General features: G+C 55.6%; 1 protein-coding gene across 2 annotated transcripts; it reads left to right on the top strand.

Moving 5' to 3' along the window:
* The first annotated feature begins 350 nt into the window (after positions 1–350).
* On the top strand, positions 351–21,488 carry SLC45A3 (solute carrier family 45 member 3). 2 transcript variants are annotated; one of them, XM_047753028.1, is made up of 5 exons: positions 351–455; positions 14,646–15,043; positions 16,172–16,957; positions 17,631–17,896; positions 19,716–21,488. In XM_047753028.1, exons 2-5 carry the CDS (start codon positions 14,872–14,874, stop codon positions 20,151–20,153), a joined length of 1,662 nt encoding a protein of 553 aa, XP_047608984.1. In that variant the 5' UTR covers positions 351–455; positions 14,646–14,871; the 3' UTR covers positions 20,154–21,488. The 2 variants fall into 2 exon arrangements, with proteins under 2 accessions (XP_047608984.1, XP_047608985.1); XM_047753029.1 differs by lacking the exon at positions 351–455 and adding an exon at positions 12,105–12,308.
* Positions 21,489–24,875: the final 3,387 nt, after the last annotated feature.

The raw sequence follows: 24,875 nt of genomic DNA, 5'->3' as shown, positions 1-24,875 counted from the left end.
ACCGCTCTGCCCGGGGACAGGGGGATGGCCGGAATAGCACGTGTGGGTAATGATCCAGACTGGCTCCAGGGACAGGAGGCACCCCTGGAAGCCAGGCAGCGTTTACCTAAATGTTCCGGTGCTGAGGGCGAGGGGGCGGCGCATTGCCCTAGGTAATGACAGGGCAGTCTCGGAGCCACGCGGGGGCTGCCCGTCGCGGTCGCGGCTACAAAGACATCTTGGAGACCTCCCGCTTTCTTCCCTTGGGTACCAGCCCCACCCCTCCACACCCCCTCCCAGCACCCCCACCTCCGTCCCGCCTCGCCCCGCCCCCTCTTGGCCGCCCCAGCGCGCATGCTCTCTCCCCCCGCGGAGTAACCTGGAGATTTAAAAGCCGCCGGCTGGCGCGCGTGGGGGGAGGTGTGGGACGAGCTTGCACGCGCCGGTCTCGGGTGACAGCCTCCCTTCTCCGCCAGGTAAGGGGCGCGCCCGCTCTTCTCCGCGGGGAGGGGGTCCCGGTGCGGGAAGGGGAGGGGCGCTGCGCGGCCGAGCTCTGCGGTGTCGCGTGTTTTGCGCCCCGCGGGATGGGGCCGCACCGTGGCGGTCCCGGGCCCCGCGTGCCCAGCCCCGCGAGTCCCAGAAGAGGTGGCTGGGCTGCGGGCGCCAGGGCGCGCCCCCTCGTCCTGCGGCAAGCGGGCGGCGGGGTGCCGGGCGTCCGCTCGGGTCCCCACGGAGCCGCGCTTTCTTCCGCGGAGGCGGGCCGGGCAGGAGGCGCCGGGTCCACTGAGTCCTGGACCGGGCGGCAGAGTGGGCGGGGAGCGGCCCCTTCCCGAAGCCCCGGGCCGGGCCGGGCCGGGCCGATGGCAGGCGCACCGGCCGCTCGCTCTTGTTTGCCGCCTCCCCCGTCAGAGTTTTCTTTGGAAAGTTGCATTTATTTTCTTCCCTTGTCTAGGCTTCACCGGAAAGGGGCAGGATGAGTCACCGCGGCGCGCACAGTCAGGGACCTGGGAGCCGCTGGGGGCCGGGATGCCGCGGAGTCCCCGGGCGCGGACCAACTTGCTTGGGGGAGGAGTGAGCGGCTATTAAAGAGGGAAAGGTGGCCGAGCTCTTTCGGACGTTAGTCCGGGGCTAGGTTCTGGGCAGAGAGTTGGACTGGAGTGCCGGGTCCTGAGCCACAGGGAAGGAGGAAAAAACGAAAGGGCGTCTTTCTCCTCTCCTGCGGGCTCAGGTGGGGATGGTGAGAATCCTGAGATCAGCAGACAGGTGTGATGAGGTGGTACCTGGGCATCCACTACAGCTTCTCAGGGCTTTGTACTTAGGCACGGCAGGCCTGCTGGACAAGGCCCCAGGGATCTGCAGGATTCCTCCTGAATGAGGGTCAGCCCTTCCCAGAGTCTCCTGTTCCCCCTCGGCGCTGCAGCCCTGTGAGTTGCTCTTGCCCTTGACCTCTGAATCAGTTTCCGTCTTCCTGACGGACACTCTTGACCTGCTCAGCTTCCCCTGCTTCCCAGGGCCACACCCCCTCCTTTCTTTTTCTTCAAGGGGCCGGAGCTGAGGGTAGGAAGAGGTTTGGCTGGTGGGTACCTGGTGAGGGCTTGCCCTTCAGCTGTTACACAGACCTAGTCTCGGTGGAACAGAGATTAAGAACAGCCCAGCTGCTGTCCTGCTGCCCTGGAGTCTGCAGCTGGGCATAGCCAGTGGACTGGGGCCCAGAGTGACTCTTGCTGGACTCCTGGGAGCCTTGTTCATCAGTTGGGGGTGAGGCTCTGGGGGGCTTCTGGCTGCCTTTCTTTTTTTTTGTTTAACTTTTTAGGGCTGCACTTGCGGCATGTGGAGGTTTCCAGGCTAGGGGTCTAATCGGAGCTGCAGCTGCTGGCCTACACCACAGCCACAGCCACGTGGGATCCAAGTCGCCTCTGTGACCTACACCACAGCTCACGGCAATGCCAGATCCTTAACCCACTTAGCGAGGCCAGGGATCGAACCCTCATCCTCATGGATACTAGTCGGATTTGTTTCCTCTGTGCCACAGCGGGAACTCCCTGGCTGCCTTTCCTGATGCACTTAGCACTTCAGAGTGGGACAGCCTTGGAGTGGAGGCACCTGCCCAAGGCTGGCATATGGGGTGGGGAGGGCAGGGCCAGGAAGCATGGACCAATAGGAAGCCTGAGGAAACCTATAGAGCAACTTCTTCTAGGTTGTGTGCAACGTTATTTGAGGCTTTCTGTTGGACGGGTCCCATCCTCTCATTCCTCCCTTATCTCCTCCCCCAGCCCTGTCTGGAGCCAGGACTCTGTTGTTCTAAAAGTGCTTCGGAAAATCGAGCTTGAGTCAGCAGGATGAAGCTGAAGATACAAATACAGCTGTGGATGAATGTACAGCTGTGGACATTCAGGCCTCAACTTAGTGGAGGTGTAGGGGGTGGGGAAGGTTTCCTGTGTACATATGGAGTGTGTGGTGAACTCCCCGTCTCTCTTGGCTCTGAGGTTTCCTGGACAAGGAGGAGGAGGGGGACAGTGATCCTTGGTGGCCACTGACGTACCTCCAGGCCAGTGGTGGTGGAAGGATGGCATGGATTCCTCTCTTTCAGCCTGGGCAGGGCTCTGGAGAGAAAAGGCAGAATGGCAGGGGTGGTCTGAGGACTCTGAAAGTGGAATTAAGCTCTATCATTTGGACCATTAGAGCCTGATAACACAACATTATGGATAACAACGCAGACAGTCGGAAAGATAATGTTTATGTCCTGGCCGCTCCACCAGCTGTGGGACGAAGGGCAGGTTACTTAACCTCTCAGTATCCCTGGCTGCAAAATGGGAATGATGATAATGAAAATGCTTCCTCTGGGGAGTTCCCCTTGGGGCTCAGTGGATATGAATCTGACTAGCATCCATGAGGATGTGGGTTGTTCCCTGGCCTCGCTTAGTGGATTAAGGATCAGTGTGGTGAGCTGTGGTGTAGGCTGCAGACACTGCTTGGGTCTGACGTTGCTGTGGCTGTGGCGTAGGCCAGCGGCTATAGCTCTGATTTGACCGCTAGCCTGGGAGCCTCCATATGCCGCAAGTGCGGCCTGAAAAAGACAAAAAAAAAAAAAAAGAAAATACCTATGCTGTGGTAAATATAAAAATGACAAATATATAATTATACATATAAAATATGAAAAGCTATAGCTTTATTAAATCACACCAGTAGATCACTGGACTGTGCGCCTGATAGGTAATTAGTGTTCATTAAACGTTAGCTAGTATTCACTCTATCCACTCTGTCTGTACCTGTGACGCAGTGGACAGCAGCACCCAGCTGAGGCCTCTGTTCTTTTTTTTTTTTTTTCCTTCTGAGGCTGATGTTCTTAGGTTCTGCTACAGATCTTGTTTCTCTGGGACCAAGGTCTCCCAGACTTTGGGGAATCAGTTTGACTAGTTAAGAGACTGAGCTCTAACGGCCAGGGGGCCTGGGTTTGAATCCCATTTCCTTTTTCACAAGTTACTTGACCTCTGGGTGCTTCCACTTCCTCCTCGGTAGAATGAGGATAACAGTACCTCCCTCATCGTGTTGTGAGGCTTAAATGAGCTGATGTAGGTAAAGCTCTGAGCCCAGCAGCTGCAAGTAAGAAGAGCTTGATACATGTCAGCTGCTGTTCTTTGGCGGTAGTAATGGAGGGAATCACTGTAGTTTACTGCTCAGGAACCAACGTTTCTTAGTAAGGGAATTAATTATACCGCCTACAACTGTACACAAACTGTGAATGACACATTTGCAGTTGAACTTGCGCTTTGGTGCAAAGAACACACCAGGACTTGATGTCCTGCTCTCTCCCCTGTCAATACTGTGTGTGTGTGTGTTTTGTTTGGTTTTGCTTTTTAGGGCTGCACTGTGACATATGGAGGTTCCCAGGCTAGGGGTCCAATCGGAGCTGTAGCTTGCCGGCCTACATCACAGCCACAGTGACAGGGGATCCGAGCTGCATCTGTGACCTACAGCAACACGGGATCCTTAACCCACTGGGGAAGGTCGGGGATCGAACCTGCATTCTCATGGAGACTAGTCAGATTCATTAACCATTGAGCCACAAGGCGAAATCTGTGGCTTTTTTTTTTTTTTTTTGAATGGTCCAGAAACCCCTGCCCTGCCTAGCCAGTAGAAAGAGAGTACCATAAAGAGATGGAGGTGTATATCCTGAAAAATTAAGTGCCTTCCGTACATAAAAGATTATTTGTTCTGATTTTTAGGGAAATTGTGCGAGAGGGAGGGAATTAAGTTCGGGTTCTGCTCTGTCCTCCCTCCCCCACCCCTGGGATTGTTTGCACTGCTTTCTGGTGTCCGTAAGAGAAACCCAGTCTGGCTTTTCTTTGAACAGTCAGTGGCCCTATTTGCTGGATAGTGAGGGTAGAGGCTGGACCAGTTGGTACCAGGCCCAGTGTCTTGAACACTGATGCCACTCGGACTCCCAGCAATAGAGCTGGAGTGTGGAGCTTTGTCCAGTGTATTAAGTGTCCCTGCTTGGGGGGCTGGGGCTGGTGACAGAGCCATCACGGGATGGCCCTGATGTCTGACCAGAACTTCCTGTTTAATCCCTTTTTCTGCTGCATGGTCTGTGTTTCCTCCTCCATGGGAAAAAGACCACAGTTTTGCCGCTGACCCTCAGTGACTGGGGTGGGGGGCTTCTTGCTTCTGATGCTGGAAACAGGCCTGCCTCACCTGTTGGCCTTAGTTTCTGTGTCTGCAGAATGGAGATGATCATATTCACCTTGCAGGATTGCGGGGAGGATTCCCTGAGACTGCCCTAGTTAGCAAGGAAGCCGCACAGACCAGGTGCTCAGTACAAAGTTTGTTCCTTTCCCCCCTTCTTTGTTAATTCTGGAGCTCTCTCGCTCGCTCTCAGGGAAGCTGGGATGAGCCAGCAAGCAGGGGGTTGGAGCCCATAGTCCCTGTCACCAGATTCAGGCCAGATGAATGCCTCGCCAGATAGGGCGCCCTCAGGAGCAGCCAGCCTGAGACAGCCCTCCTTCCCCAGTGCCCCCGTTATGCCCCCTGCCCCTTTCATCTCAAGTGTACTTTAAGCTGGCAAATAGTGTCCAAGCTGGGCGTGCCCGGCCCATCCCTATGGGTGTGGCTCCCACTCGTGGCTCCTGTCCCTAGAGAGAGCTGAGCACTCTGAGTGTGGCTCTGCCTGCATCTCAGCCACGATGGTGGGTCACCTCGGACGGGAATCCTGAAAATCCGCCTGGCCTGTAAGGCCCCTGATTGAGCCTCTCCCTTTGCAAGCTGGGCAGGGGTGGCGCTCCCTGCTGAAGGGTTGGTGGGGTGGGGGCAGGGCAGGACCGCAAGCTAGAGACCCCGAGGACCATGAGTGATCCCTGACCTTGATGTGTGTCCAGTGAGTATAGTCAAGATTTGGGAGAAAGGGGTCCTCACTAGCCTGGGGTCCAAGTAGCCCTCGGGGCGGGGGTGGGAGGCACAAGTGAAAGGGAGAGGACTTCCAGGGGAAGTAACTGGAACACGGCAACTACTTTTCCTTTTTTTTTTTCTTTGTCTTTTTGCCATTTCTTGGACCACTCCCGTGGCATATGGAGGTTCCCAGGCTAGGGGTCCAATTGGAATTGTAGCCACCAGCCTACGCCAGAGCCACAGCAACGCGGGATCCGAGCCACATCTGCAACCTACACCACAGCTCACGGCAACGCCGGATCCTTAACCCACTGAGCAAGGGCAGGGATTGAACCGCAACCTCATGGCTCCTAGTCGGATTCATTAACCACTGCGCCACGACGGGAGCTCCAAACACGGCAACTACTTTGAAAGCAAAAGTAGGCCCAGTGCTGATCACTGTCCCCACCATTCGGGGTCTGGTATTCTTTCCAGCATGGCCTGACTGGGGAGGGGCTAAAAGGAGAGGTGATGGCGTTCCCTTCGTGGCTCAGAGGTTAACGAACCCAACTAGGATCCATGAGAATGCAGGTTCAATTCCCTGGCCTCCCTCAGTAGGTTAAGGATCCGGTGTTGCCATGAGCTGTGTTGTAGTTCACAGATGTGGATCCTGCGTGGCTGTGGCGGTGGTACAGGTTGATCCCCTAGCCTAGGAACTTCCATGTGCTATGCGTGTGGCCCTAAAAAACAAAAGAAAAAAAGAGAGGTGGATGCATATGGAAATCCCAGCTCTAGCAGCTGTGTTTTGCAGACATCTACCTGCTGCTCTTTGGAAGCTCAGCCTCCTCTAGAAAGCATTGCATACGCCCCACCAGAAGGACTTGGGTCTCAGCTCCTGTACCACCTCGTTTCACCCTGACTGCATCTTGGCCCTTTTGCTGAAGGGGCTGCAGACAGTTGTTTCCGAATCCCTAGCCCCTCCACAGTGGGCTTGCACCTCGCCAGAGCTCAACAGGAGTGGGTGGGTGGGTGACTGGGCTTTCAACGCTGACATTTCTCTTCAAGGATGAACGAACAGGGCTCTGTAACAAAAGCCATCTTTTGTGGAACCCACTCACTCCCTGCTCACCACTGAGTGACTGTTTTGGCAAACACATCCTTCGGACTGAGTCCGGCCCAGAGCCCTCTGATGATAAATGGGGCTGGTCACAAACCTTAGGGTATAGCAAGGCTGAAAGGGCCTTAGAGACCCTTGAATTAGAGGTCTGAGAGGTGGGACATGGCAGAGCTGGGTCCAGCACCCTGGTCTAACTCCCAGCCCCCAGGCTCTGCTCATTTTTAGGCCTGCACAGACCCTCCAGCCCCTGGCCTCTTTCCTGTATCCTTCACCTTCTAAGGGAGGCCAGGCTGTGGGGAGGGGACCCAGGTATGCATGGCTGGGGAGAGCTGCCTGGTCTGGCTGACTGGCTCACCAGGAGAGAGGCTGGTCAGGTTTCCCTTTGCGTGCAGGGGCTGTAGGAAGAGAAGGGAACAAGGGGAGGGGACTTCCCTGTGGCTTGGATGTGCCAACCTCCCCATCGTCCTCCTTTGTTCCTCTCCCCACACCCTGCTCTAGGGGACTTCTGGGTCCTGCTACCCTCACCTTCTTTGGAAGCATTGATTGTGGCCCAGGTAGAGAAAGAATGGAGTTACAGATTTCTGCCAGGAACAGAGTCTAGCTCTGGAAAGGAGTCGGGAAGAGGGCAATTCTGCCCTCAGATGTCTTGGTCACTTGGATCAGTTTCAGGTGACCTCTGACCCTTGGTACACTGTTGTACTTGAACAACACGTGGGCAGGTAAGGAACGGGATTGAGTGCCCCTGGGGAGCCCTTCTCTACCTGGTTCTCATTGATGGAGGCCTGTGACCTCCCCAGTGCCATGTGGCCTTGTCATTGAGCGCTCAGTGGGCACCTGTCCACAGTGAGGATCCTGCCTGGGGCTCACATCTCATACGAACAGTGTGCGATCACATAGCCGTTCAGTTGTAAAGAACCTTAGCATCTAGCCTGGCTCTCATTTCACAGGTGGGGAAGCTGAGCCCCAGAGAGGTGAAGTGGCTTATTCACAGCTATAGCTTTCACAGCTATAGAAGTTGCTGAAACTGGACTACACTGTCCTGGCTTCTAGTTCAGAGCACTTTCTAGAATTTTCGAAGGGTTTGGATTTTCCATTCAACCCACTTTACCTGTGCACCCTTGGGCCTGTTAATGAATTTTTCTAAGACTCCCTTTTCTTTCTTTTTTTCCCTCCCTTTTTGGCTGCACCTGTGCCATCTGGACATTCCCTGGGCAGGGATCGAATCCAAGCCGCAGCTGTGGTTGCCGGATCTTTAATCCACTGTGCCTAGCCGGGGATCAAGCCGGCACTGCCACGGAGATGCGCCACAGCGGGAACCCTGAGACTCCATTTTCAGTCTTTGTGAATTAGGAATGTTACATACTGACTTTCAGAGTTCCCATTGCGGCTTAGTGGTTTAGAACCTGACTGGTATCCATGAGAATGCAGGTTCAGTCCCTGCCCTCGCTCAGTGGGTTAAGGATCTGGCATTGCCGCAGGTTGCGCTCACGTGGTGTAGGGCTCAGATGCAGCTTGGATCCTGTGTTAGTGCAGCTCCGATTCAACCCCTAGCCTGGGAACTTCCATATGCTGCAGGTGCAGCCCTCAGGGGCGGGGCAGGGGGGAGACTTTGTAGGTATGTCAGGTACCCAGCGTAGGAGAGACAGTGAGCAGGTGTCTGCCACTGTAGTTGTTTTCCCTGTGGTTGGGAACCACCCTGTCTCCTAACCGGGGATGTTTATCCCTTCCTCTGTCAACCTTCAACTTGGCAGGGGGGCAGTCTTCGGCAGTGATCTCACCTGCTGGGGCCAGCACCTGGGGAGGTTTACATTCTCGGCATTCCTCTTGCCTTTGGGGGCTGAAAGAGGCACTAGGGCCCTAGTGGGAGGCATGTGGGTGAGGGGGATGGGAGCCCAGAAGAGAGGCAGTGTTGGTCCTCCTCTGCCATTCCTCTTGGGAACGAGAAACCCCTTCCCTGGTTTCTCCACGGCGGTAGCCCAGACAACTGGAGAAGTGGCTGCCAGGAACTTCCATGTGTTTTCTCTCAAACGCACTACACAACTGGTATTAGATTTTCCTCGCCTGTCAAATGGGTATGCTCGTTGTACCCACCTCCTCAGGCCGCTAGAAGATGACAGCGCTCAGAAGAGGGCCCCAGTGTTAGCTGCTCCTGTTAATTGCCGAGGAGGAAACAGGCTTAGGGAGGTCAATTGAAAAGTCACATAGTGGGGTCCCCTTTGTGGCTCAGCGGTTAACCATCCCGACTGGGACCCATGAGGATGCTGGTTCCATCCCTGGCCTCGCTCAGTGGGTTAAGGATCCCAAGTTGACGTGAGCTGTGGTGGAGGTTGCAGACTTGGCTTGGATCCTTCATTGCTGTGGCTGGGGTGTAGGCCAGCTGCTGTAGCTCCGATTGGACCCCTAGCCTGGGAACTTCCCTATGCCCTGGGTGCAGCCCTAAAAAGAAAAAAAAAAAAAAGAAAAGAAAGTCACACAGTTATAGTGATGTAGTATAGCCTGCCAACCCAGGCCCGACTGCCGAACCTAGGTCACCCTGTAGAATCCCCTGGGTTCGGGGAGGTCTGGGCACAGAGGCCTTCCTGGGGTAGAAGAATTCTTCTCCAGGTTGAAGAATACTGACTGTCTTGCTTTGCAAGGCACTTGGTCAAGGTGACCCCGAGTGACCTTGTGTCACAGCTGTTGGCAGAAAGGAAGTCTGATGGGGAGGCTGGGTGCTTGGAGTCAGATGTGACTCCACGATGACTGTCCCCATGGGATGGCCAGGTGATCCTGGGAGGGTGCTTTGCCTGGCCGGGTCCGGGGGAGGGTCAGGCCAGCTCCGGAATCCCTGTCACTGGATGGGAGAAGGGAGGGGAGAGTAGAGCAGGCTCCAGGAACTGCCCAATGTCCTTCCCCCTCCCCTTCCCCCAGCCTCCTCCGGCATTTGTTTCCTTTCAGTAGCTGGGCTGGGGCTCTCAGACAGGGCAACAAAAGCAACTTTCCTCCAAGCCACTGCCACCTGTTGGGTTTTCACATATTGGGGGTGAGTGGAGGGAGGGAGCCGTTGCCCTTTTCCCAGTGTCTGCCGTGTGCCCCCTCGCCGCCCCCCCAGGGACCGGGATTCTCTTTGCTGCCTGATGTGACAGGGCTCAGGAGCTGGAGGGGGTGGGGGGCCCACAGCAGCTGGAAGGGGGATTGAGTGGGAAGGGGCCGGCGCTGGCAGCCGGGAGGGAGTTTGATGGATTACTCTGCAGGCCGAGAGGTTTCTCCCTAATCCCTCTTTGTGTCCCGGCCTGCAGCCCCCTCGCTCTCTCTGACAAGCTGCTAAGCAGAAGGCTTCCAGTCCAAGTGAAGAAAAGGCAGCGCAGCAGGGCAGACTCTAAATCCCTGGCCTCTGGGCCCTGGGGAGGCAGGAGCTAGGGAGCAAGTCTGGGTGGGGGTGGGCTCTTCCTCTCTGCTTACAATTCCCTCGAGGTGGAGAGGTTGCATTCTGAGCGGGGGTTCTCAGTGTCTGTGGAAGCTCTGGGAGGTCTGGGGTGGGGGGGGGTGCCCTCGGCTATTTATGCAAATCACTGTTGCCTTTGGTAGGGTGGAACTGGGGGGCGCGCAGAACAGACTTTTGCTTCTTTGGAAGTGCGTCCGTGAGCCCAGAGAGTCAACTGACTGGCTTGGAAGCCTCATAGACTAGTCCCAGGTCCCCCTCTCCCTGGCTGCCCAGGTAGGACTTCCCACGGCACAGCATCCTGGCCAGGATCACGATGGGGAGCTCACTGCCCACAGGCTTTTCATTTCCCGGCTCCTGTCTGGCCAGCACAGGCTCTTTTGGGGGGCGTTCCGAAGCTCGTTGTGGAGCTGCCGTGGGGGCAGAGCTCACAGGGAGTGCGGTGTGCCAGGTTTTACGAGGTAAGGCCAAGCGCACTAGTCCCCTGGGACCAGGGCAAGAAGGGGGGCGAACCCAGCAGGAGGTTTCGGTGACCCTCCAGACCTTTGCGCTGCCCCCAGCCGAGAGTGCCTGGGAGAGGGCAACATGGAGTGAGATTCTGGGGCCCCTCTGGAGTGGAGGGGTCCTGCACCTGCACCCCGGGCCTGGGCTGGACAGCCTGGGCTGGGGTGCGCTGGGGAATCGGGTGTGGAGTGACCCCACCCCTTTCTGCTGCTGAGTCATTATTCCTCAGGCTTGCCTACCCCATCCCCAGTTTCCTCCTCTGCGGGGAGGGGCTTCCTGGTGGCCACGGCTTCCGAGGAGCGTGTGAGAAAGAGCCCAGTCTTTGTGAGCGTGGAGGGAGGACGCAGGGTCGCCAGCTCACAGGGTCAGGGTGGGGGCTGCAGCCGTTTGATGTGCCTGGGCGGGTGTGGGGACGCGGGCCCCGCATAAAGGGGCCTTAGAATTGCTGCCTGACACTGGCCCGCGGTGGCAGGTCTGCCCCCAGCCTGGCTCCCTCTGGCCTCTGTCTGTCAGTCAGTGGAGGGAGTCGGTTCCTCCAGCTCCACCTCGGCCAGAGGGGTTGAGGAACCCCTTTGAAAGCCCTCAAAGGGCTCTTTATATGGCCCTCTGACACTCCCTTCCCTGAGGAGCTACCAGGGGTTGCCTTTCCTCCTGCCTCCTCCACTCCTTTGACTGTTGGAGAAAGTTCAGGCCAAGTTTGTTCCTGTTGCTCAGTTTCATTCCCCAGTACTCCCTGCTGGGGCCTAACCTGAAGGGGCAGTGATGGGGCATTCCGGCCTGGGAAGCTCTTGTCCCACCCTTGCTGGATGTGGGGAGTGGGGAGGCGCTGAGGTCTTTCCCATCTCTTCCATCTCCCACCTCCACTCTGCTCTCAGCCATTTATCCTTTAGGTAAGCATTTCCCAGGCCCCTTCTCATGCTCAGGTGGGTACCAGAGGGTTGCAATGGAGCCTGCTCTGGCAGTGCCTCGTGTTACCCCCAGAGTCTCCCAGTGTCACCTGCAGGGCAGATAAAATGCATGGTTCCCCCAACGTACCCAGGGCCTTTGGCCCCCCCCTGGGGCTTGAGCTTTGCAACCCCAGGGATGAGGGAAGAGGGCCTGGGGCAGCACTCCCTAAAGGTTCCCAGGAATCTTGGGTTTCCTCCAGCTTTCTCGCTGTCCCACAAGGTCAGGCCAGATGCCTGCTTTCTGTACCTCCACTTCGCCCTCTTCCCGCCCCCTCCCCTCCAGGTGAGCACTGGAGGCTGGCTCTTCTGGTTGATCTTCTGTTTGTCAGACAGAATATCCCAGGAGCGGAGGAGCAGGAGGATTTGAGTCGGAAGCATCTCGGAGGCTGGAGGTTAGAGGGGAGGATGGGATCCTGTCTCCCCACCTGTATTCCTGAGGAGGCAGGAATACAGGGGGACCCAACGGGGATGGGTCACTTTCAAGCTTTGGGCAAAGGTGTGCCCTGGGGCTGCAGGAAAGTGGTGATGAAACAGCTTCCCCTACCCCTGCCTCTCTGAGCCTGGGACCCTGGGACCTGGGCTTCTCTGTTAGTGTCCCAGGGAAGCAGGCCCTGGAGGGACCGCTGGTGACCAGCGTTTGTGCTGCGGGAGTCCTCTGTAGTTCCCTCCACCTGAGGGCCGGGGTCGGGGTGACGTGGGGGAGACTGGGGGAAGATGTGAGGAAAAGAAAGGGGAGTGGGCCTTGAAAGGGAGAGTATTCTGAGGGGCTTGGGCTTGCTTGAGCAATTCCTGGCTGGGAAGAGTCAAGCCGGGATGACAAGACTGCCCTGGACCCCAGGGCATAGTAAGTGACAAAAGAGGGAAGCCGGGCGCAGCAACCTAAGAGCAGAGGGGTGCTGAGCAGGGCTGGAGCCTGCCTACTTCCTACCAACTCCTTTCAAGGAATTCTTCACCTGGCCCAGCCCCTGGTTACCTGGTAAAGCACCTCTGGGCAGGTGGGGAGAGGCGTGGGCGGCGGAGGGGGAGGCGAGGATTTTTTTGTGTTTCTCTCCCGTGGACTGAGGAAGGTCCCGATCAGTGAGGAGCTGGATTCCGGGAGGAAGGCAGGCAGGTGGGGGGATTCATGGTTGCTGGAGAGCGGCAGTTTGTTTTAAACAACTGGGAGCGACCAGGGCTTGGAAATGGGTGTAGGTTGTGGGTGAGGCTGGGTCTGATAAAGTCTGTTTGCTCAGGGAGGACCTGGTCCCTTAAAACCCAGAGCAGGTGAGTGTCCAGGCCCTCCTAGACTAAAGGGAGTGGAAGGACTGGAAGACTTTTGACCCAGAATCTTTCCCTCCAGATTGGATAGCGCCGCACTGTGGTCTCTGCGGTCCCCTGCTTTCCTTCTGGGGGTGCCTTGGCCGTGCAGTGGCTGGGGAGAACTCGGCTCACGCTGAACCCCCAAGCAGCCAGCTAAGCCAGATGTCTGGTCCCCCAACCCACTTTTGGGGGCTGCGTGGGTCCGTGTTTTACAGTTCTCCCCATGCCAGTCCCATAGGAGTCCACGCCCCTTCCCAAAGTGGACAGATGATCTGGGTCCAAGTGGAACTTTGGGGAGGAGGCTGCTAGTTTCCCAGCCTTGTCTGAAGTCCCTTCCTTGCTGGTCTACAAGCTGCAAAGCCTGGGAAGGCAATTCTGGGACAGACACGTCTACCCAGGATTGATGGCCCTCTGATTTCTTTGTGGCACAGCTCACAGGGCACCTCCGGCATGCTTTGTAACACACAAGGCCCTGCAGGGCTTGGTGACATTTGAACCGAGTCAAAGCCTGGAATTCTGAGATGTGCAGATTGGAAGAGGGCACAAGGGAGGGTGGAGGGAGCCTCCAGGAAGGCTCCCAGGTGGGGGTGGAGACTGGAGCCAGGCCCTGGGCACTGTGACCCCTGTACAGGGGTTGTGTCTTCAATAGCATTTATGGGATTGAGTCAGTGAGGCCAGGAAGGCACTCCAGACTCAGCCACAAGTGGAGGGAAGCTCTGTCCACGTGTCTCTATGGGATGGATGACAGAAGAGGGGACTCTTGCTCTTTTCCCCAAGGCCTGCCCTCTGTACCTCCTCTTCAGGGCTGACTTTTTAGGGCTGCACGCATGGCATGTGGAGGTTCCCAGGCTAGGGGTCCAATTGAAACTATGGCTGCTGGCCTACACCACCGCCACAGCAAGGCAAGATCCGAGCCACGTTTGTGACCTACACCACAGCTCATTTCAATGCTGGATCCTTAACCCATTGAGCAAGGCCAGGGATCGAACCCACGTCCTCATGGATGCTACTTGGGTTCGTTAACCGCTGAGCCACGATGGGAACTCCTCTTGTGGTCACTTGCAAACAGAGCAGACAGCACGTTACCAGGAAGCAGGACCTGGAGACCCGCTGGCTGGGGTGGGGGTGGGGGGCCCAGGGTGGGGTCTCTGCACAGGAGGTGGGCCTAGCAGGAAGGGCTGTGGGGGCTTCTCTGCTGAGAATGGAGCTGTTTAGGGAGAGAGCCTTCCCCAGGGGTCAGTGGCATCATTGCAGTGGCTGCCAGGTGGTGTAGTTTCGTGTCCCTGTGAGGCTGGGACTTGGGACTGGCCCCACTGTCCCCTGACAGCTGGGCAGCGCATGTGGAAATGTTTCCTTCCCCTGGACGTTGAGCATGGAGAGGACCTCAAGGGAGAGGTTTTCAGGCCGAGGTTCTTCCAGGGGAGCACGTTTCGTATGGTTTCAATGACAGGTTGAACCTCAACCCAGCAAACCACAGCCTCTCCTCCCTACCCTCTTGTCCCCGTCCTTGGGGTGGGAGTTACGGTGCAGTGTGGCTTGTGGCCAGGCAGCGTGGAATAGGAAGTGCGACTCTTAACAAAGGGGTATTGAACAGCCCAGCTTTGGGACGTGGAGAGAGAAAAGCAAACAAACCCGGCCTGGCAGAGGGTCTCTGGGGGCACCTTGATAACAGGGCCTGGGGACCTGGGAATTCAGCTGGTCTGATTTTTTTTTTTTTTTTTCCTTTTGTGCTGGCAGACAAGGGCAATTGCAAAGATATTCCAAAACAGAGAATTACTGACCTCTAGTTGGCTCTGGAGTGTACTGAGGTTTAAAAATCCTGTTTACCTTGTTAATTATGTCAGCCTTAGGCTAATATTAACATGCACTTCCTGATCGGACAGTGAGGGGTGGCACCTTGGTGGCAGGGCCACACCATCAGCCTGGGAGTGAACAAGGTTCAGAATTCAGAGCCACTCCTGGAGATCTGGTTCCCAGCACTTAACACTCTGTGTGATTGTCCACGTTCTTTCAGGATCTGAGCCATGAGTTATGTCCCCACCGAAGCACCCCACAGTGACACGCGGTTAGCATGGCTGAGAAGCTAGACCTGCACGGAGGGCTGGCAGAAATGGGTGCCTGGCCGAGTCCTAGGCAGTTGGTGGCAGCAAGGAGGAGAGGCCGGGGCGTCGGGGGCAAGGCTGAGCTGGAGCAGTTCCGAAGTGCGTGAACGGGCCAGAGCCCTACCCACCCGGCCCATCATGGTCCAGAGACTGTGGATGAGCCGCCTGCTGCGGCATCGGAAAGCCCAGCTCCTGCTGGTTAACCTGCTGACGTTTGGCCTGGAGGTGTGCCTGGCCGCAGGCATCACCTACGTGCCACCCCTGCTGTTGGAAGTGGGGGTAGAGGAGAAGTTCATGACCATGGTGCTGGGTGAGTCACACATCCTCCCTCCCTCCCTCCTGCCCCAGATGTAAGCCACCTGGGAAGCAGTGAGACAGTGCCTCTGCCCACAGAGCTGCTTGGAGGGAGAGGTGGCTGCCTGCTGTCCCTGAGCCTGGTGGGGAGACGGCCAACCCTGGGCTGAGGGGGTGCATGTCCCAGATTAAAGAGTACAGGGATGTTCCCTGGTCCTCTCTGTACCCTGGCCCCTGCATGGTGCCTGGCCCATCACAGATGCTGGAGTAGCTTCCCTTTATAATTTATACCTATGGTCTTATTTTATTTTATTGTTTTGTATTTTTTGTCCTTTTGGGGCTGCACCCGCGGCATATGAAGGTTCCCAGGCTAGGGGTCTAGTCAGAGCTGTTGCTGCTGGCCTATGCCAGGGCCACAGCAATGCCAGATCTGAGCCGTGTCTTCGACCTACACCACAGGTCACGGCAACGCCGGATCCTTAACCCACTGAATGAGGCCCGCAACCTCATGGTTCTTAGATTCATTTCCGCTACGCCATGATGGGAACTCCTAGGGTTTTTTTTTGCTTTTTTTTATGGTCTTATTTTGTTCCTGCAGCAACTCTTTGAGGTTCCCCATTTCCCAGAGAAGATAACGGAGGCTAATGAGAAGTTAGGTGACTTAGCCAGGCCATCCAGCTGGCTTAGCTACTGATTAGTAGGGCTGGGGTCACCTCAGCAGGACTCTTTCCTGTCCCTCGGGCAGGAGCTGGGCTCCTGACTGCAGATGAATTCTGCAAAAGCCACAGAAGGCAAGCAGTCACCATGAGGGGCCTTCCAGCAAGAGGGGCGGGATGAGAGGCTCTGGGGTCAGACTGGCTGCTGAAACCCCGCCTCTCGCCTTCCCTAGCTCTGGGCCTGTGCCCCGCTAACACTTACTGGTTGCTCCATGTCTCAGCTTCCCCGACTTAACGTGGGGGGCATTCGTGATCTTTGTTGTGAGGCGTGAATCGGGGTCCCGCGACACACTCAGCATAGAGCCAGTGCAGAGGTGGCCCTCCCTGTCCTGTCACCCTCATTTCCATCCTTCTCTGGGAGGCTGGTCCCCTCCCCCTGCCCCTGATGGGCTCCAGCCTTTAGCTCATCCTCCTTGCCCTTCTTGCAGGCATTGGTCCAGTGCTAGGCCTGGTCTCCGTCCCACTCCTAGGCTCAGCCAGTGACCACTGGCGTGGGCGCTATGGTCGCCGGAGGCCCTTCATCTGGGCCCTGTCCCTGGGCGTCCTGCTGAGCCTCTTCCTCATCCCGAGGGCCGGCCGGCTGGCGGGGCTGCTGTGCCCGGACACCAGGCCCCTGGAGCTGGCGCTGCTGATCCTGGGCGTGGGGCTGCTGGACTTCTGCGGCCAGGTGTGCTTTACTCCGCTGGAGGCCCTCCTCTCTGACCTCTTCCGGGACCCGGACCACTGCCGCCAGGCCTTCTCCGTCTATGCCTTCATGATCAGCCTCGGGGGCTGCCTGGGCTACCTCCTACCTGCCATTGACTGGGACGCCAGTGCCCTGGCCCCCTACCTGGGCACCCAGGAAGAGTGCCTCTTTGGCCTGCTCAGTCTCATCTTCCTCACGTGTGTGACAGCCACGCTGTTTGTGGCCGAGGAGGCAGCGCTGGGCCCGGCCGAGCCCGCAGAAGGGCTCTCGGTCCCCTCCATGCCGTCCTACTGCTGCCCCTGCCGTGCCCGCCTGGCTTTCCGGAACCTGGGCACTCTCTTTCCCCGGCTGCACCAGCTCTGCTGCCGTATGCCTCGCACCCTGCGCCAACTCTTCGTGGCCGAGCTATGCAGTTGGATGGCATTCATGACCTTCACGCTGTTTTACACGGACTTCGTGGGCGAGGGGCTGTACCAGGGTGTGCCTAGGGCTGAGCCGGGCACTGAGGCCCGGAGACACTATGATGAAGGTAAGGCCTGGGTAGGGGTGGGGCGGGCATGGGGAGGGGGTTCTGTGCCCTTCAGTGGATGTTCAGGCGCAGGGAGAGGCCCACGGCCAGTGCCTGGGCTGGAAGCAGTGCATCTGGGCCCCGATTTCCCCATCAGGAAAATGGGCCCATGTACAGGTTGCGTGTGCGTGTGTGCGGGCATTGCCGTGGTCTGGGCAGAGCCTCTGGCTGCTCAGAGTTTGACCTGTCATCACCCCCACTTGACAGAGGAAGAGGTGGAGCTTTTTAAGGTCCCCAGGCTGGGCCTCAGGTCCACCTGGCCCCAACTTTAGTGTCCCCTCCGCTCTCCTGCTGACTTCCCCATCACCAGCCCCTTCCAGCTCAGGCATTCTGGAACTTTGTCTTGGAGCCTATGGCAGAACCACCTTTGTGTCCCTCTCCGGCTCCCAGCAAGCTGAGTACAGTCAGCCCTTTGAACATCTTCCTCTGCCCTTAGCCAGTGGCTTTGGCCACATTCCCTGAGGTCAGTGGAAGAACCTGGACTCCCGTTCCTATGGGCAGGGTGCGAGAGGCTGGGGAACAGGTCCGGAATACAGCAGGTGCCTGTGGCTCCTAATTCTGAGCCACCCCCACCCCAAAGATTGTATTGGGCCTCCCCCGCCTTGTCTGACTGCCTTTCCCCCTCCCTCCCCAGGGGTCCGGATGGGCAGCCTGGGGCTGTTCCTGCAGTGTGCCATCTCCCTGCTCTTCTCTCTGGTCATGGACCGGCTGGTGCAGCGCTTCGGCACCCGGGCTGTCTATCTGGCCAGCGTGGTGGCTTTCCCCGTGGCTGCGGGTGCCACGTGCCTGTCCCGCAGTGTGGCTGTGGTGACCGCTTCGGCCGCCCTCACTGGGTTCACCTTCTCTGCCCTGCAGATCCTGCCCTACACGCTAGCCTCCCTCTACCACCGGGAGAAGCAGGTACTGGGAGCCGAGCGGAGGTGGGAGGGAGGCTTCCCCCGTCTGGCAGGAGAAGCTGCAGAAGGCATATTCTTTGATGGAGGAGGAAGCCTGTCGTAGCCCTGGGGGCCGAGACTGGGGCTGCAGAAGAAGGGTACAGATTAGATTCTGGGAATGACTTCCTGGTGTCAGGACTATAAAGCCCTTGAGTGGATGATGCAGGAAATGCAAAATCCTTCTCTAGGAATCCTGAAGAATCAGGCCGCACTGGGTGGTTCTCTGCAGCGGCGGGGGGCTTGGATCAGATGACCACTAGGGCACAGCTTCAGCAGCCCCCGGTGAGGGATGGTCTGGTGTTGACCACGCCACTCTGTATTCGGGGAGGGGCCTCGTGACTGACCCAAACCTTGCCTGCGTCTCTGAGATGGGGAAGGCTCCTCGCTGACCCCTCTTTCAGTTTCTCTTCCTTTTCTGTCTAATTCTCTCTTTTCTTTTGCTGCCTCACTCCTTTGCCTCGTCCCCTATCCCTGCCCTCATTGGCGGATCTCTGAGCCTGATGCACCTGACACTGCTCGCTGGGGCACTGTGTAAGGTGGGGGGGCTCCTTCCTGCCCTGCCCCACCCTCTCCAGCCCCTCCAGGGGCCCCCTTCTGTGGCACGCCATCTGACCCAGGCTGTGCGGTCACCTTTGCTGCCCTCCACTGGCCTCACTGAGCTACAGCCCTGGGTAACAGAGCTCTGCTCATGGGGGCAAGAAGTCGGGGTATCCCAAGGAAAAAGTGATGCCGCCTTCATAGAGCTTCTAGACCGTAGGGAAGGCACATTCTGCCCCTGGCAGGACATGAGTGGGGTGGCAGAGAAACACCCAGCTGGAAGGCTGGATAACTGACTAGGTAGCTGCAGGGGTGGGTGTGGAGGGGTGTTGTGTGGGGTGGCAGGAGGAGAGGTCCTGGGACGTCTGTTCTAAAGAGCTGCTGAGGGCAGGGTTGGCCCCACACCCTGGCTGTACCCGCTTCGTCCCCTTCCAGCAGCACCATGAGCCTTGGGCTTCCCTGGTGTCAGGTTTGAGCTCTGCCGGGCTCCCAGCTCTGATGCAGCCAACTCTGGGAGCTCTTTGTTAGCACTAGTGGGCCCGGGGACGGTGGTCCTGTGAGTTCTGGCCTTGTCCTTAGACTGGAGGCTCTGGGGCACTGTGGGCAGGGCAGGGGCAGGTCACGCTGATGCAAGGCAGACAGTGAGAAGCAGCAAGAAGCCTTCAGCATTAGCACAGCCGGGCCATTCCTCTGCTCCTTGCTTCTTCCAGGCCAGTCTGAGGACCCTCCCTGCACCAGGCTGGGGCCACAGACCTCACAGTAGGGCAGCAGCTACAGCCTGGGCCCTGCGCCCCACAGCGGTAGGGGAGCGTCTCTCTGTGGAGGTTGATGAGGGCAGGCAGGAGGAAGGTGAGGAGCTCCCTCAGGGACTTGGGGCCTCGGGAGCCCCACCTTTCGATCCTGTTCCTTTGCTCTTACATGTGTCTCTTCTCGCCTGTGTTCATTCTTCCTGTGTCTTTTCCTTTACCTGGGCTTCTGTTCTCTTCCTAACCTCAGTACTGAGTTTGTCTGCCACTCACCGATTCTAGGAGCAGCCAGAGGAGACCCAGACTTCTGGTTTCCCGGCCCCCTCTCCGTGTCCCACTCATGGGGAGGGTCCTTACTAGACCCAGACCAAGCAGGGTCTGCTCAGTCTTCTGGCCTGCTGCCTGGTTTCTGCTAGCCCCTGGGATAAAGGCAGAGTCTGTTCTCATAGCTGGGGTATGCTTGGGTACATACCTGTCCTTGGGTGTCCCCCCTTCCCCCAGGTTTTCCTGCCTAAATACCGAGGAGACGATGGAGCTGGCGCCAGTGAGGACAGCCTGATGACCAGCTTCCCGCCGGGCCCTAAGGCTGCATCCCCCTTCCCCAACGGACACATCGGTGCTGGAGGCAGCAGTCTGCTCGCATCCCCACCCACACTCTGTGGGACCTCTGCCTGTGATGTCTCCATGAGTGCGGTGGTGGGTGAGCCACCAGAGGCCAGGGTTGTTCCGGGCCGGGGCATCTGCCTGGACCTTGCCATCCTGGACAGTGCCTTCCTGCTGTCCCAGGTGGCCCCATCCCTGTTTATGGGCTCCATTGTTCAGCTCAGTGAGTCTGTCACTGCCTATATGGTGTCGGCCGCAGGCCTGGGTCTGGTTGCCATTTACTTTGTCACGCAGGTAGTATTTGACAAGAGTGACCTGGCCAAATACTCAGTGTAGGGTACCTCTAACCCGCTGAGGGAGGGCGGGCCTCCCTGGGTCCCAGCTCCCGCTATCCCAGTCTCCTGTGAGCCCAGCCATTGGGCTGGGGGCTGGCCTTCCGGTTTCTATTGCTGCCAAAGTGGCGTGGCTCTCTGCTGCCTCCCTGTGGCAGTGAGGTGCATAGCTGCACAGATGGGGGACTGGGGCTCCTTCCCTCCCACCTCTCCCCAGTCTTTAGGGCTGGTTGACTGGTAGTTCTCCAAAAAGCTTTAGTCTGTACTTCTACAAGGAGAGCAGGGCAGGGCATTTCATTAGCTCCGTGCACTGGTATGCAGGCCTCTGCTAGGGGATAACCCAGGCTCAGGGTTAACAGCTAGTGCCCTGGCCGAGACATACCCAGAGAAGGGACGTGGGGAGCTGAGTAAACTCAACCACCTGGTCTCCTGCCACCAAGGCCCCTTATCCTATAGGTTCCCCCAATGTTGCTCTTGCACGGCAGTTTCTAATATGGAACTCTCCTCTATAGGATTTGATGTATGAAAATCACTGAGGGGCATAGTCCTAAGGGGAGAAGGGAAGCTGCCTGGCTCCACAGGGTTACAGCCTTTCTGCTGTTCCCTAATTTTATTAGGATGTGGCTTGTTGGCCCCTGTGTTGCCATCATAGGGACATAAGTCTTTAAATATTTAACTTATTTAAGTAGAAGGGGAATCAGTTTCCAGCTCTGCTGGTGTCTAGGAGTTGGGTAGGATGAGATCCCTAACGACTAGGTCCCCTGAGATGGTTGGTGACTGGGCCAGCATCTCCTTCTCCTGGAGTGATTGGTCCAGCCCCTATGTTGCCTAATCCTGAGCTTGGAAGCTCTGCTCAGCCTAACTCATATCCCAAATCCTGTTACCCAAGGTGAGGAGGGCTGGGGAAAGGTGGCTGGTGGGGTTCCAGGTCTCAGCAGCCTTCCTAGCCTCTCCCCCTCTCTTGGCCGAGCCGCCCCTCAACTCCCCTCTGCTCCATCTAGGACTGGGCTGATGAAGGAGCTGCCCAGCCCCCACCTTTCCCCACTGGCAACCACAGCCCCTCTCCTTGGGGCTGTTCTGACCAGAAGCACAGTGTGGCTCCTTGAGCCTTTCTCCGTCTCAGCCCCCAGGGCATATCTGTACTTGGGGAATCTAGCACAGACACTCAGGAGCACACCCCCGCCCCCCCAAGGAGGTCTTATCTCTGGGGGGGTTTTAAGTGCCGTTTGCAATAATGTTATGTCTTATTTATTTAGCGGAGTAAATATTTTATACTGTATGTGAGCAATCAGAGTATAATGTTTATGGTGATGAAATTAAAGTCTTCTTATATGTTTAACTGGTCTTTGTCTCTTTTCTGAAGGGAAAATTTATTATTCTCTCTAAAATCATCCTAAATATCCTTCTGGGATCTGTTTGGCAGCTTCAGTTCCCAGCACCACCAGCAGATGGAGCCATAGGCCAACATTCTTGAGTCCTTTGGCACTGGGTGTGGCTGTGCCACCCAAGAATTGGGGTGTCCCTTTGTAGGGTGAGGGAGAGGGTGGGAAGAGTAAGGATACAAAGGAGCAAGGGAATTTTCCTTCTCAAAGGGCTCACAGTGTGGCCAAGGAGATGGAGCTAGCACCCATGACCAGTTACAGCAGTAGGAAGCACCTGGGGGAGGGTCTGACACCACTGTGCCTTGGTGCTCACCCTTTCCCATTCCTTCCTGCCAGGCTCAGGTCAAGTTCAGTCTTCTCGGCCTTGCCACCTCCTCTACCCCTCCAAGTGTGAATGACTTTCCTGTCCCTTAAATTTAGGTGGTCAGTATGGTTAACACCCTGTGCAAGGACTAGCTTTATTTTTTAAATGTTCCTTTTTGTTTGTTTATTTTTTTGCTTTTTAAGGCTGCATCTGTGGCATATGGAAGTTTCCAGCTAGGGGTCCAATTGGAGCTGCAGCTGCTGGCCTACACCACAGCTCACAGCAATGCCGGATCCTTAACCCCTTGAGCGAGCACATGGATGGAACCTGCATCCTCATGGATACTAGTCGGGTTCGTTACTGCTGAGCCATGATGGAACTTCAAATGTTCTACGTTTTATTTAATTTTCTATTATAGAAGTTTTCAACGTATATGAGAAATGAGCCTGGTATAATTAACCCAACATCGACAATGATTAACATTCTGCAATGTTTATTTCATTCTTCCTCTCCCACCCTTTTCTCTGGGGTATTTTTAAAGTGTATGTTAGACACACTCAGAAAGTATTTGCAGGTGAAATGAAATTGTATCTAAGAAATAGGATTTTAAAACAATTTGATCACAATACCATGAGCATATTCAACAATATTCCTTATTGTCAGATACCCAACCTATGTACAAATTCCCCCATTGCAAATCTCTCTCTCTCTTTTTTTTTTTTTTTGTCTTTTTAGGGCCACACCCGCAGCATTGGGAGGTTCCCAGGCTAGCGGTTGAATCAGAGCTACAGCCCTGGCCTACACCACAGCTCACACGACACTGGGTCCTAATCCGCTGAGCGAGGCCAGGGATCGAACCTTCATCCTCAAGGATGCTAGTCAGAATTGTTTCCGCAGAGCCACAACAGGGACTCCAAAAATATCTTTTTACAGTTGGTTCGTTCAAATAAAGATCTTAAAAAACAACCAAGAAGTTGCATTTAGTGGCCACGCCTCCTAGGTTTGTCTTAATCTCTGACAGTTTCCCTCTTTGTTTCTTCACCAATGAGTGGCGATTTTTTTTAAGTCATTATTTTTTCTACAAAATTTCCCACATTCTATATTTGGCTGACTCAGTGTTATTTAAGGGGTTCCTCTTTCCTCCTTTTCCCCCACAATCTGGTTAGACGCAGATTCGATTTTAACCAGAAGGCCACTGGCCTTTCAGTATTTAACTTAATACCTCCATACACGCCTATGTAATTTTGAAACACATTTCAGGTATCATATTCCATCCCTAAATATTTCAGAATGTATTTCAAAAAGATAAGCACTTATTTAAAACACACACACACACACACACTTTGCTATTATCAGACCAAAAAATAATTCTTTTTTTTCTTTTTTCTTTTTTTTGTCTTTTTTCCATGTCTTGGGACGCTCTTGCAGCATATGGAGGTTCCCAGGCTTGGGGTCGAATCGGAGCTGTAGCCACCGGCGTAGGCCAGAGCCACAGCAACACAGGATCCGAGCCTCGTCTGTGACCTACACTACGACTCACGGCAACGCTGGATCCTTAACCCACTGAGCAAGGCCAGGGGTTGAACCTGCAACCTCATGGTTCCTAGTCGGATTCGTTAACCACTGAGCCACGACAGGAACTCCAAAAAATAATTCTTAGTAAAATCAAATATCCAGTCAGTGTTCACATTTTCCTGTGTCTCATAAATGGTTTTGTATAGTTTTTGTTCAAGCTGAAATCTAAATCAGTTCCTTATGTTGTAACTGGCTGATGTGTCTCTTCAATCTTCTGTAACCCAGAAGGCACTTCCTCAATTTTAATTTTTTCCGTTTTCTTTTTATCCTTTTAGAGCCACACCTGCAGCATATGGAGGTTCCCAGACTAGGAGTCGAATTGGAGCTGTAGCCGATGGCCTACACCACAGCCATAGCAATGCCAGATCCGAGCCATATCTGTGACCACACCACCGCTCACAGCAATGCTGGATCCTTAACCCACTGAGCAAAGCCAGGGATCAAACCCGCAACCTCATGGATGCTAGTCAGATTCATTTCTGCTGAGCCATGGTGGGAACTCCTCATTTTTTCCCTTATTTAAGGAAACTAGGTTGTTTGTCTGGGAGATCATTTGGATTTTGCTGATTGCATTCCTGTGGTGATATTTCACAGGTTTTTATTGCCCCTGTATTTTCTATAAATTGGTAGTTAAGGTCAGAGACCAGATCAGATTTGGGGTTTTTTGTTTGTTTGTTTTTGCAAGAATACTTAATAGGTTTGTGTACTTCCATAGGAGGAAATATGTATTGTCTTGTTGTCTTCCTTATTTATTTATTTATTTATTTTTCTTGTTGCCTTTTCTAGGGCTGCTCCTGCGGCATATGGAAGTTCCCAGGCTAGGGGTCGAATCGGAGCTGTAGCCCCCGGCCTACACCAGAGCCACAGCAACGCGGGATCCGAGCCGCATCTGCGACCTACAGCACAGCTCACGGCAATGCCAGATCCTTAACCCACTGAGCAAGGGCAGGGATCAAACCCGCGACCTCATGGTTCCTAGTTGGATTCGTTAACCACTGCGCCACAGCGGGAACTCCTGCCTTCCTTTTTTGATGTTAGCAGTCACTGATATGTTTACTTGGATCCATTATTTCAAGGGAATTGATAAATTTGATATTCTTTCTTTAATAAATGCTGGACTCCTTCCTGATGTTTACCACTTTTCAAAATAATGGATGTTTTTTCTTTTTTCTTTTTTTACTGCTGCACCTGCGGCAAATGGAAGTTCCCGGCCTACGCCACAGCCACAGCAACACTGGAACAGAGCCGCGTCTGCAACCTATGCTGCAGCAGCAACCCTGGATCCTTAACCCACTGAGCGAGGCCAGAGATCAAGCCTGCATCCTCAGGGACATTATGTCATGCTCTTAACCCACTGAGCCACAACAGGAGCTCCCAAAGTAATGAACTGATCACTTAGCATCCCCTAGTGACGACAGACATCTTCCCCCAGTATTATTATATATTCGTGGGTTTACACATACGT

The sequence above is a fragment of the Phacochoerus africanus genome, chromosome 11 (genome assembly GCF_016906955.1).
Source record: "Phacochoerus africanus isolate WHEZ1 chromosome 11, ROS_Pafr_v1, whole genome shotgun sequence".
In the NCBI taxonomy this organism is placed as follows: domain Eukaryota; kingdom Metazoa; phylum Chordata; class Mammalia; order Artiodactyla; family Suidae; genus Phacochoerus; species Phacochoerus africanus.
This window is presented reverse-complemented; position numbering and strand designations above follow the sequence as displayed.

Excerpts from the sequence above, each read along its gene's own strand:
- SLC45A3 (XM_047753028.1), top strand. The coding sequence starts at position 14,872 with ATGGTCCAGAGACTGTGGATGAGCCGCCTGCTGCGGCATCGGAAAGCC. Across the intron at positions 15,044-16,171 it reads GTTCATGACCATGGTGCTGG|GCATTGGTCCAGTGCTAGGC; the intron begins GTGAGTCACACA and ends CCCTTCTTGCAG. Across the intron at positions 16,958-17,630 it reads CCGGAGACACTATGATGAAG|GGGTCCGGATGGGCAGCCTG; the intron begins GTAAGGCCTGGG and ends CTCCCTCCCCAG.